At 43.4% G+C, this 13,622-nt stretch overlaps 1 protein-coding gene across 2 annotated transcripts in view; it reads right to left on the bottom strand.

The window, feature by feature from the left end:
* camk1 (calcium/calmodulin dependent protein kinase I) overlaps positions 1-13,622 on the bottom strand; it is a 187,617-nt gene that overhangs the window by 39,100 nt on the left and 134,895 nt on the right. For both annotated transcript variants that reach the window (XM_033037171.1, XM_033037172.1), the window contains exon 4: positions 2,973-3,047. In XM_033037171.1, the coding sequence (XP_032893062.1) occupies positions 2,973-3,047 (75 nt within the window). The remainder of the gene's footprint in view (positions 1-2,972; positions 3,048-13,622) is intronic.

The following is a 13,622-nucleotide window of genomic DNA, read 5'->3' as shown; positions in this document are numbered from 1 at the left end:
CCCGTGGCTGATGCGACTGCAAACATAACTCCCCGATTCCATCATAATCTCCGATATCAAGAATTTACCCATCTGCCTCTTTATTCTTTATTCTTTGGAGCGCAGAAGGTTAAGGGGGGACTTGATAGAGGTCTTTAAAATGATGAGAGGGATAGACAGAGTTGCCGTGGATAAGCTTTTCCCACTGAGAGTAGGGAAGATTCAAACAAGGGGACATGACTTGAGAATTAAGGGACAGAAGTTTAGGGGTAACATGAGGGGGAATTTCTTTACTCAGAGAGTGGTGGCTGTGTGGAATGAGCTTCCAGTGAAGGTGGTGGAGGCAGGTTCGTTTTTATCATTTAAAAATAAATTGGATAGTTATATAGACGGGAAAGGAATGGAGGGTTATGGTCTGAACACAGATATATGGGACTAGGGGAGAATACGTGTTCGGCACGGACTAGAAGGGTTGAGATGGCCTGTTTCCGTGCTGTAATTATTATATGGTTATATGCCTCACTATATTCTGCAATCTGTTTCCTTTCTCTTTTGGGACGACCTATTGTACTCATTCACATATGGTTTGATTGTACTTAACTGGGTCCCCTGCTAAGTGCGAGGAATTTACTACATTTTTCACCAGCAAGGTAAAAAACATAAGAACAAATATTTCCCCTCCCACCTGTTACCTGGCTGTCTCATTGGTCTGCTCTTCAAAATTAGACAGTTTCCAACTCGTTACTCTACCCTCCCTTGTAAAACTGATCACCACCATGAAACCTGCTACCTGTCCCCTCGATACTGTCCCCTCTGCCCTTTTAAAGGATGTCATTACAACAGTCGGTCCCAGCATCCTCGCCATCTTCAACAGCTCTCTGCCCACTGGCATTGTACCTACCTGCTTCAAGCATGCGGTGGTCCAGCCACTCCGGAAAAAAACCTAACCTCGACCCCACCTCGCCAAGCAACTACAGACCCATTTCTAAACTGCCTTTCCTCTCAAAAGCCCTTGAAAATGTAATTTTAAGTCAACTTATACCTTACCTTCACCAAAACACTATCTTGGACACTTTCCAATCAGGTTTCAGGGCTCACTACAGCACAGAGTCTGCCTTGTTGAAGGTACACAATGACCTACTCCTCACCGTTGACTCCGACGACTGTGCAATCCTGCTCCTTCTTGACCTCAGCGCAGCATTTGACACTGTCGACCACACCATCCTAATTGACCGTCTCCGGTAGGGGGTTGGTATTGATGGCACTGCCCTGAGATGGTTCATCTCTTACCTCAAAGGTAGGAGTTTCTCGACTAACATAGGCAACTCATTCTCCTCCCCAGCTAATCTCTGCTGTGGGGTTCCACAAGGTTCCATCCTTGGCCCCATTCTCTTCTCCCTGTATATGCTCCCCTTAGGCCAAGTCATTGAAAGGCACGGCATTTCCTTCCATTGCTACGCAGACGATACCCAACTCTATCTCCCCCAGAAGCCCAAAAACCAATCAAATCTGCTTAACCTTACCCACTGCCTCGAGGATATAAAGTGTTGGATGGTCCAGAACTTCCTCCAACTAAACGAGAGTAAGTCTGAGGTCATCCTTCTCGGCCCCTCGGACTCAATCAAACTGATAGCAGGCAGCCTTGGAAGCCTTACCCCACTACTCAAACCTCACGTCAAAAACCTTGGAGTGATATTTGACTCAGCACTGAAATTTGACAAACAAGTCAATGCCGTGGTAAAAGCTAGCTTCTTTCAGCTTTGGACGATAGCTAAAATAAAACAATTCCTCCACTCTGATGACCTCGAAAAGATCATCCACACATTTATCTCCTCCCGCCTAGATTACTGCAACTCCCTTTACACTGGCATCAACCAATCTTCCCTGTCCCGCCTGCAGCTGGTCCAAAACGCCGCAGCGAGACTCCTGAAGGGCACCCGAAAAAGGGACCACATCACCCCGATCCTGGCCTTTCTCCACTGGCTCCCTGTGCGGTTCCGTATACACTTCAAGACCCTCCTCCATGTCTACAAAGCCCTCAATGGGCTTGCCCCCTCCTACATTAAAAGTCTTCTCACCCACCACTCCACCTCCAGGCCCCTCAGATCGGCCGACTTGGGGCTGCTGAATATCCCGCGGTCTAGGCATAAGCTTAGGGGCGACCACACCTTTGCGGTTGCAGCTCCTAGACTGTGAAACAGCATCCCCTTCCCATCAGAACTGCCCCCTCCATTGACTCCTTTAAGTCAAGACTAAAAACTTATCTATACTCCCAAGCCTTTCCTGACGTCCACTGAGCGAGGGCTACATGTATATATGTATGTAGTTTGTTTGTTTATACTATTCTTATAACAAATGTAAAGCACTTTGGCAAACGCGAGTTGTTTTTTAAATGTGCTATATAAATAAATGTGACTTGACTTGACTTGTACTCACGTTTGGCACAATTGGCCTGGATAGAATGCAAAACAAAGCTGGAATCTCAGTACACAAGACAATAATAAACTGTACCTCTGTTTTGAAATTGCTTCCAACACCATTTGAGGACGAGTGTTCAAAAACTCATAATCCACAGTCAAAAATGTTCTCTCGGTCTATCAGTTGGATAATGCATTACTTTTAAACAGTGACCTCTAGTTCTAGATTCTCTCATAAGTGAATATCTTCTCCTGTTAAAACCACTCAGAATGTTAAATATTTCAATGAAGACACCTCTCACTGTTACAAAGGCCAGAGATACAAGCCTAGCGCGTCCAAATGTCCTCACAAGCAATGATCATTGGTGGCAATGGTCAGTCATTAGTCAATGATCATTAGTTTTAGCATGTCTCCCATTTTGTATGGATGCTTCCAAGGTATGAACAGTCGTAGACGCATTGCTGGGCTTGTGTGCATTAAACTGTGAGCTGCAAATATGCATAGCAACTGCAAATATGCATAGCAGTTACTGGTATATTATTGTGCGATGAGTGAAATATGCATTTGATACTCACAGCTGCATCACCAAGTAGAGATGTGTTGAACTTTCGTAAATATCTTCCAGTGACACGATGTTTGGATGTTTAATTCTGAAAGAAATAATGTGATTTGATTCAAGCTTGTATAAATATGTTCACTGATTCAAATGCCAAGTTGTAACAATCACATGCGATTTCCACCCAACCCTCTCTGGGAGCTCCCGAAATGTGGTTAGCAGATGTCTGTCTCTGTACTATCAATAGACAGCAAACCTGCAGAAACTGGGGAAGCCCTCAGTTAAACATGCAATGAACAAGACCACAGTCAGAGAGTTCACAGCTCCACCGGAATGTGGTGTAGGGAATACAATTATTAAACGCCTGCATGACAGCTAACCAACATTTGATACATGGAGGCAGAAATTCATCTTCGGTCATAGGGCTAAATGAAAGTTATAGCATTAGCCACCTGTTTTATCCTCCTCCTAACTTTCCATTCCATTGAGTTCAAAGGCAATCAATAAAACCAAATACATGAAATGCAACAGGTGGCAAATGCTATGGCACCCATTTTGTGCTGGTGGCCAAATTTCTATCCCTTGATCATTATTACAGATCATTCTTATCGACTTTGGTGTATTGCATTCCACATCCCATTACACAGCCAGTCAAAAATCCAAATGTCCTACAAATGCGTCGAGAACTGTATCCTGCACCCTGTATCTTCCACTTTGCTCTATCTATTGTACTTGAGTTTGACGATTGTATTTTGTATAGTACATCTGATTGGTTTGTATAGCAGGCAGAACAAAACGTTTCACTGTGCCTTGGAACACGTGACAATAATAAAACTAAACCTAATATTGCCGCTGCTGCTGTCTGTCATGTTCTTCTTTGGAAGTCATTTTATTTCTGATCTCTTATTGTTTTTTATTTGCCACAACGTTTGCTTGCAAAATCACTGTGTTCAGAGGAAAGAGGCATGACTTTAGCAACAATCGGAAGCAAATTAAAGCTCGGCAACCATCAGGCTCTTGAACACTGCACAACACTAACCTCAACTATGGACGTCTATGGGCTGTCTTTAGTTGCACTAACGACTGTGAGGTTTTCCGCACTTGTCATTAATCTATTGAATTTTGTTTATTATATATTACTTGTGTGCTGAGCGTTTACAGGCCTGCTCTGCTGCTGCAAGTAAGAAATTCATTGCTCTGTTGTCAGTATATATGACTGTTAAATACGTAGGAAGGAACTGCAGATGCTGGTTTAAACCGAACATAGACACAAAATGCTGGTGTAAAGGGTCTGGACCCGAAACATCACCCATTCCTTCTCTCCAGCAATGCTGCCTGAAACACTGAGTTACTCCAGCATTTTGGGTCTATCTGGCATTTAAACACTCTTGACCCTCTTGAAAGGCAGAAGCAATTCCTCGCAAGAAATCACCATTGAAGGAGTTAATTTTTTTCTACAGCAAATAAGCAGCATGCCACACTGACTCACAGATCCTGCAGCTTTATCTCATCTGACTGCTGACACCTTCCTACGCAAAAATGAAGTCCACAATTATAATTATTACTAATCCAGCATAGATTCGGAGCAGAAGTAAATCTTTGCAGTAACATGAAAGGGTTTTTCAATCGTTCTTTCTGTGCCCTTGGTGGAGTTAACGTGTGTTCAATACAATAGTCAACACTGGATCAACTTTTTGTCTGGAAGTTCCACAAGTTGAAGTAACTTTAGATTTTAGTGCCAAATATCAATAAGGAAATTTATGTGTCTGTTAAGCTGCAGCAAGTAAGAATGTAATTGTTCCGTTGCTGGTACATATAACCAGTTCATGCTCTAAGCCATACTGGCACATTTCCAAAGATAAAGTTTGTCAGCTTCGGCTAATGTTCCCCAAAAAACAACCCAGGCTTGTCTTAACACTGAAACATCCTGGGCCCCATTATAAGCAACAAAATCACTATGCATGGTGCAACAATGGTTAAATATGAGCAAAACATATAAATGTCAAGGCTATGGGCCAAGCAGACTAAATAAGTTGCAAAAGGTCAGCTTGTGTTAATAGCTGTGGCTAAAGTCATCAAAGTATTCTTTATTCTTCAAAGCAAAGCTATTTGGACTTGTTTTATTGATAAAGAATAATTTCATTCATCTAGCGTCTGTTGGCAGAAGTTCATCCTGGATGCTCTGAGTGGACTGGTCAGTGTGATTTGATACTGATAGACAGCGTCTCAAAATTGCCTTCACTAACTGAGATAACGCCTTGGCAAATATTAGATGGAGAGAACTTTACTACGTCATACAAGCCCTAACTTCTTCTCCAATACATACACAGGCTAAAAATATTTTTCATATTGATATTATATATATATTGCCTGAGGTTTCAGCTTTTATTTTACTACATCAATGAATTGTTCCTTGATTATTAGTTACCAAGAGCAGAGACAGACCCAATGTGGATCCATTGTTCGCTGTGATCATTGCTGATCTTATCTATCCTGAATTCCTTTGTTTAAGAAGGAACTGCAGATGCTGGAAAATCGATGGTAGACAAAAATGCTGGAGAAACACAGTCGGTGAGGAAGCATCTATGGAGAGAAAGCAATAGGTGACGTTTCAGGTCGAGACCCTTCTTCAGACCTCCGAAGAATCTGAATAATCAGAATCTGAAGAATCAGAGTCTGAAGAAGGGTCTCGACCCGAAACGTCGCCTATTTCCTTCACTCCATAGATGCTGCCTCACCCGCTGAGTTTCTCCAGCATTTTTGTCTATCCTGAATTCCTGGTCTGTTTCCCATACCCTTGATCCCCTTATAGACCAAAAATGTGTTTCTATCAACCTCTGGGCTCCACCTCCACAGCTCTCTGGAGTTGGGAATTTCAAAGATTCCCACTCCATGGAGAAGAAATTCCTCTTCATGTTAAAAGGGCAGTTCCATATGGGCCTGTCCCACTTAGGCGACTTCTCAGGCGACTGCCAAGTTTCCAGCAGTCGACTGAAAAACCGGCAATTGGAACGGCAACTGTCAGAGTGGAACACACACACACCCGTTATGCAGGCGGGAGACAGGGCAAGCAGGGGAGCGCTGTCTGAATGAAATTCACACATTGCAAAGCCAAGGTGATACAGACACACACTGCGATGAACAGGAAGGTTGGCGTTGTAATTAAGACGGCTAAAGCACAGTGTGCGGTAAGTGCTTTAAAAGAGGGGGGTAGAGAGGGGAGAAAGAGTGGGGACAACTTTTATGAAGCCAGAGATACACGGCTGTGAAGATCGGCGGACATTAACATTACCGGTCAGTTATCCTTGGTTCTGAAAACTACTGCTTACATTTTATTTTCACCAGTTACCAGATACAACCTACGAGAACCTTCGACCTCCTGGCAACCCACAAGGACCTCCTGGCGACCCACCTACGGCACGAGAATTCTCACAACTCTCCATGGCGGCTTCATTCTGGTCACAGGTAATTTTTCAACATGTTGAAAAATTTGCGCTGACCATAATGAGGCCGTGACTAGTTCCCAGAATGCAGGAACTGTGCACAACCATGAAGGCGACTCCCCAGCAACCACCCTCGAACATGTGGCGACTGCATAGTCTCCTAAAAAGTCGCCTAAGTGGCACAGGCCCATAATTCTGAAATATTCCCTCTGGTTCTCGATTACCTCACTGGGGGAAACTCCCTCTCACCATTCACCCTGTCAATCCCCCATAAAATCGTGCACTTTTCAATCTAGTCATCTCTCATTCTCCTAAACTCAAATCTTTTCAATACTTCCTCATGTCAACCCCAACAGCCCAGGAATAAAGCCATTGAACCTTCTCACAATAGTCTTCATTACAAATTCAAACCTCTAAACTCAGTTTGTAGGATGAGCACTCTCGATACTCGATGAGGCAGCAACTCTGTGGACGGTGCATGAGTCCAGGTTGCACAAGATTGGCTTGCAAGCATTATCAAACAACAACAGGATTAAATATTACATTTCGGATCGAGACCCTTCTTAGAAAATAGGTGCAGGATTAGGCCATTCGGCCCTTTGAGCCAGTACTGCCATTCAATATGATCATGGCAGATCGTCCAAAATCAGTACGCCTTTCCGGCTTTTTCCCCATATCCCTTGATTCCCTGAAAGAGCAGTAAAATGTAGGAACAAGGAACTGCAGATACTGGTTTACAAAAAAGGACAAAAAGTGCTGGAGTAACACAGCGGGTCAGCAGCATCTCTGGAGAACTTGGATAGGTGACGTTTCAGGTTGGGAACCTTGGTTGTATTATGGCTTTGTGTAACGATTCCAATGCGCAGGAACACAAGAGGCTGTAGAAAGTGGGGGACTCAGCCAGGTCCATCATGGACACAGCCCTCCTCTCCATCAAATGCATCAACATGAGGAGCTGCCTCGAGAAGACGGCCTCTCTCATCAAATTCAAACCTCCTTAAACCCAATTCACAGGATGAGCATACTCTCCTCTGAGGCAGCAACTCTGAAGGCTCATAAATTTCGCAATGCAAGGTGCACAAGCCTGCCTTGCAGGTTTATCAGGCCAAAACAGACAACACCTGTCCCTATACCTCCTCCCTCAACTCTGTCCAGCGAACCTGACAGTCCTTTCAGGTTCGGCAGAGGTTCACGCAACTCCTCCAACCTCATCTACTGTATCTGTTGTTCAAGATGTGGACTCCTATACAACGGCGAGACCAACCATAGACTGGGCGATCGTTTCGCTGAACACCTTCACTCAGTCCGCCTGGACCTACCTGAACGCTTTAATTCTCCTTCCCATTCCCACACTGGCCTTTCTGTCCTAGGTCTCCTCCATTGTCAGAGTGAGGCTAAATGCAAATTGGAGGAACAGCATTTCATATTTCGCTTTGGCAGCTTACAGCCCAGCGGTATGAATATTGATTTCTCTACCTTCAAGTAAACACAGCATTCCCTCTCTTTCCATCCCTCCCCCACCCAAATCACACCAGCATCTCGTTTTCAACCAACAAACAGCTTACAATGGCCAGTTTCCTTTATCATCGTTACTTTTTTGCATATCTTTCATTCATTGTCCTCTATCTCTCTACATCATTGTCTATATCTCTCATTTTCCTTTCCCCTGACTAGTCTGAAGAAGGGTCTCGACCTGAAACGTCACCCATTCCATCTCTCTAGAGATGCTGCCTGTCCCGCTGAGTTACTCCAGCTTTTTGTGTCTATCTTCGTTTTAAACCAGCATCTACAGTTCCTTTCTACACATTAAATATTTGAAGTTACTCAAAAATGCTGGAGAAACTCAGCGGGTGCAGCATCATCTATGGAGCGAAGGAAATAGGCAACGTTTCGGCTGAGTTTCTCCAGCATTTTTGTGTACCTTCGATTTTCCAGCATCTGCAATTCCTTCTTAAACAAACATTTGAAGTTCCCTGTGTAATATCTGACAGTACCACTCGCTTTCACACCAACCTTGGACAACTAAACTCTTCCTGGTTAACATTTTAGAAGCCAGAGATATAATCCATCAAGTTAATGTAAAACAGGAGAGCCACCGACACCCACATTCCATCAATACAAATTTCACTGTTAAAAATAACATTTTCTACCGATTTACATTCAAATGCAATTATTTATCATCTTTACTGCTTTTCATTTCTTCTCATTCTTAGTTACGATGTTCTGTAATAGATTTGTACTTCTTTGAACTCGTAATTACTTACGCATCGTGCAGTAGAAACTTAATCCTTTCAACATATCACAGAGCATTATGAGCACTTAATCTCATAAATAGACCTCATCCTGGCAGAAATGCAATGATGGAGGACTTGGTATTGTTTCTGCAGCGAGATATCAGCAACAGTGTCCTAATTTATTCAGGATCTGCTTGCTATATCCCGTGGCAGTTTTACACCCTCGATATGTCCCTATGAGCCTTATAAACCATTTATGGCATTTATTTACACATGCCCTCTGGAGCTGCTATTAATGAAGCTGAAGGAGGATACGCGAGTCTTTATAATGTACTCTTCAACAATCTTTCCCCTGGTTCCTCTTTATATGAGCTCTCCTTTATTATTAAACCATTCATCAACATGTCAATGCAGTCAATGTAGTTGTACGTCATGCAGATAGCTTTGTGAAATTGCTGCAAGAATTTAGCAAATTAGGAAACTGTCATAGAAATATTGGATGCGTATAAATCGGAATATATCATATAGAATCATAGAATCACTGCAAATATTCAGCCCATCTAACCCATTCTGTGTAAGAAGGAACTGCACATACTGGTTTACATTGAAGATAGACACAAAATGCTGGTGTCAACTCAGAGGGACAGGCAGTATCTCTGGATAGAAGGAATGGGTGACATTTCTGGTCGAGACCCTTCTTCAGACCTCTTCAAACCCATTCAGGCTCCTTACCTAGTTTACAGATATAAATTGACTGGAATATTTAGCAAATTGGTCAGCAAATCAAATAATCTAAATTGATGCTTAAATAAATTCCAGTTCAATTTATCTTTAATAGATTACATAAATGGAGACGTTGAGTCTGAAGAAGGGCTCCGATCGGAAATGTAATCTGTCCATTTCCTCCACAGATGCGGGCAGACCTGCTGAGTTTCTCCAGCACTTTATGCTCTAAATGCTTTATATTGTTTGCACATTTCAGAACTGACACATGCCCTATCCATTTTTTTCCAATCTAATTTTCCAACGAGCTTTCAAATGTTAAAAGAAACCAAAATGATAAATGTCTTCCCTCACAAGAATGAAAATGTAATTTTTTTGTCTTCTTTGGCTGACCATTATAAATATCATTTAACTATTTTTTCTATGGTGCCAAATATCCAAACACCTGTGGAGGATATAGTCTAGTTAATTCCTATTTTAATGACAGAAAGCTTTTTCACTCAAATGCAGCGGGGAATTATGTTTTTTGTTAATAGTATCCTCTTGGACACCACATCCTGCGATCCAGGCCTGCGATGACAAGGAGACTGAAGGGTGTCAGATAAGGAGAGAAGGGGAGTGAGAGGGAATTGGTTCTGCAGTCAGAGGTGCTGCGTCAGTGCCCCAGGGATCCGGGATCAGTTCTGACTTTGGATGGTGACTATATCTCTATATCTAGTTTACATGTTGGTTTTCCCTGGGTTCTCCAATTACGAGGCCCAGGTCGGAGAGGAGAGATGATCAGGCTAGGGATGTGTGGCCGGGAACAAAGAGGTACTGGGTGAGGTGGGGTGGGGGGGGGGAGAGAGGGGTACGAGAACGAAGAGGGACCAACATGACTCTAATGAATACTTTTGTCAGTGCCAGAATCGGTGCTAATCTTTATGTGCGTTTTGTATTTGTATGCAAAATTAAAGAATTTCCCTTGGTACAATGCCCTCCATAATGTTTGGGACAAAGGCCCATCATTTATTTATGTGCTTCTGTACTCCACAATTTAAGATTTGTAATAGAAAAAAAATCACATGTGGTTAAAGTGCACATTGTCAGATGTTATTACCATGTAGAAATTACAGCTGTGTTTATACATAATTCCCCCATTTCAGAGCACAATAATGTTTGGGACATGGCTTCACAGGTGTTTGTAATTGCTCAGGTGTGTTTAAATGCCTCCTTAATGTAGGTATAGGCGAGCTCTCAGCACCTAGACTTTCCTCCAGTTTTCCGATCACCTTTGGAAACTTTTATTGCTGTTTATCAACATGAGGACCAAAGTTGTACCAATGAAAGTCAAATAAGTCATTATGAGACTGAGAAATAAGAATGAAACTGTTAGAGACATCAGCCAAACATTAGGCTGGCCCAAATCAACTGTTTGGAACACCATTCAGAAGAAAGAGAGCACTGGTGAGCTTACTAATCACAAAGGGACTGGCAGACCAAGGAAGACCTCCACAACTGATGACAGAAGAATTCTCTCTATAATAAATTAAAATCCCCAAATACCTGTCCGACAGATCAGAAACAGTCTTCGGGAGTCTCAGCACAGAATACTTTGGGACGGGTGGCACCGTGAGCCTGCAGCCTCGCCAGCAGCTGTTCGTCCTTCCCAATTTATTTTGTTTTTAGTATGTCTAAAAGTGTGTTTAAGTGTGTTTTAGTGTGGGGGGTGGGGGCAGGAATTGGGGGAAACTGTTTTTTAGTCATTTACCTCGGTGGAATGCGATTTTTCTCCTAGTTGCATTTCGCCCTCCCTCGCAGCCTAACAGCGTGGATTGGTGCGGCCTTTTCCGGAGTCCGGTCCAGAGCTTCAGCAGCGGGGGCAGTGCGGACTTTCCATCGCGGAGCCGGGTGATCCCTTGCCGAGGGTGGCCAGAAGAAGTGCTCCGATCGCTGGCCCGTGGACTACGACATCCTGAAGCTGAGCTTCTAGCTGCGTATTCGGCATGGACTTTCCATCGCGGAGCGGGCAAGCCCTTGTCCGTGGTTACCAGAAAAAGTGCTCCGACCGCCGGCCTATAACATACTGAAGCTGCGGAGCTTACAGCCACGGGCGCAGTGTGGACTTTGAGAGCTCCAACCGCTGGCCTGCGGCTTATAACATAGTGAAGCCCCGGTCTCCGGTAGGATGCAGTGGATTCGGGATCTCCAAGCTGCGGAGTGTCCGTCCGTCCCGACGTCGGAGTTTTGAGCATCCCGACGAGAGGGCCTGTACATCGGGCCATCTGTAGAGGGTTCACGGCATCGACCGCAGATGATCAAAGGAGGAGGACTTACAAAGTTATTGCCTTCCACCACAGTGAAGAATGTTGATTCCACCGTGGTGGATGTTTATGTTATATTCTATTGTGTATTGTGCTCTTTTGTTTTATTTGTATGGCTGCATGGTAAGTCAGATTCCACTGCATGTGGCAATAAATGTGAACTTGAACTTGAAATTGAACTTGAGTCAGGTGTGGATTTGTCAATGACCACTATCCGCAGAAGACTTCATGAACAGAAATACAGAGGCTACACTGCAAGATGCAAACCACTGGTTAGCTGCAAAAATATAATGGCCAGGTTACAATTGCCAAGAAGTACTGAAAAGAGCAACCACAGTTCTGGAAAAAGGTCTCGTGGACAGATGAGACGAAGATTAACTTATATCAGAGTGATGGCAAGAGCAAAGTATGAGGGAGAGAAGGAATTGCCCAAGATCCAAAGCCTACCACCTCATCTGTGAAACACGGTGATGGGGGTGTTATGGCCTGGGCATGTATGGCTGCTGAAGGTACTGGTTCACTTATCTTCATTGATGATACAACTGCTGATGGTAGTAGCATGATGAATTCTGAAATGTAGCGACACATCCTATCTGCTCAAGTTCAAACAAATGCCTCAAAACTCATTGGCTGGCGGTTCATTCTACAGCAAGACAATGATCCCAAACATGCTGCTAAAGCAACAAAGGAGTTTTTCAAAGCTAAAAAATGGTCAATTCTTGAGTGGTCAATCACCCGATCTGAATCCAATTGAGCATGCATTTTATATGCTGAAGAGAAAACTAAAGGAGACTAGCCCCCAAAACAAGCAAGCATAAGCTAAAGATGGCTGCAATACAGGCCTGGCAGAGCATCACCAGAGAGGACACCCAGCAACTGGTGATGTCCATGAATCCAGACTTGAAGCAGTCATTGCATGCAAAGGATATGCAACAAAATACTAAACATGACTACTTTCATTTACGTGACATTGTTGTGTCCCAAACATTATGGTGCCCTGAAATGAGGGGGACTATGTATAAACACTGCTGTAATTTCTACATGGTGAAACCAAAATGTATAAAAATACCCTTTATTAACATCTGACAATGTGCACTTTAACCACATGTGATTTTTTTCTATTACAAATCTCAAAACAGAGACATATAATTAAATGATGGGTCTTTGTCCCAAACATTATGGAGGGCCCTGTATATATGACAATAATGTATAATTGAATCATTACCCACCCCTCTCCTCCTCTCCCTTCATCCCAAAGATATACTGGTTGGGCAAGTGGGTGCGTAGTGGCAGGAGAGTCGGGGCCTTGGGGGCAGTTGATAAGCTCACGAGAGACAATAGTTGAGGAATGAATCGATGGGATTACTCTGAAAACTGACATGCTGTAGACTCAATAAACCCAATCGTTCCCTTCAAATGATACAAGACAATGTGAGAACATTTCATTCAGTGATGGACAGGCTCCATAAACTAAAGAGCCCCCTTTAATTCCATCTCCTGCTCAGTTGGATGAGACCCAAACGTGTGCTGCGTTATTTAAAGAAGGCGTGCGGGTGCCATGATGCAAGCATTTCACATTTATGCATAATATGTCAAATTGTCTTCACCGCCCTCAAGCTCTCCCCGAGGCATTTTTATTCTGTTCCTAGCAACCCGCCTCCATAATTGCGAGGGTAGATCCCTTTGCATTAAACAAAATTTCCTTCAAATTCTGTGCAGATGTTATCAGTAACGCTGCAGTTACAACATTAACTTTATGGCAGCCTTTTTTAAATGAAGCACAGTATAATAAAAATTGATGACGAGCTCAGAACGCTCTGTGTTCTGTGGAGATTGACACTGGTCCAATCAATTCACTGACACTGCATCCCGCGGACACTGGAAAGGTGAATTAAAACGGAAAATGTTGGCAATGCCCAGCAGGTCAGGAAGAACCTGTAGAGAGGGAAACAGAGCAAACATTTCA

This window comes from Amblyraja radiata, chromosome 18 (assembly GCF_010909765.2).
Source record: "Amblyraja radiata isolate CabotCenter1 chromosome 18, sAmbRad1.1.pri, whole genome shotgun sequence".
NCBI lineage: Eukaryota > Metazoa > Chordata > Chondrichthyes > Rajiformes > Rajidae > Amblyraja > Amblyraja radiata.
Note: the sequence above shows the minus strand (reverse complement) of the source record. Positions and strands in the feature narration are given on the sequence as shown.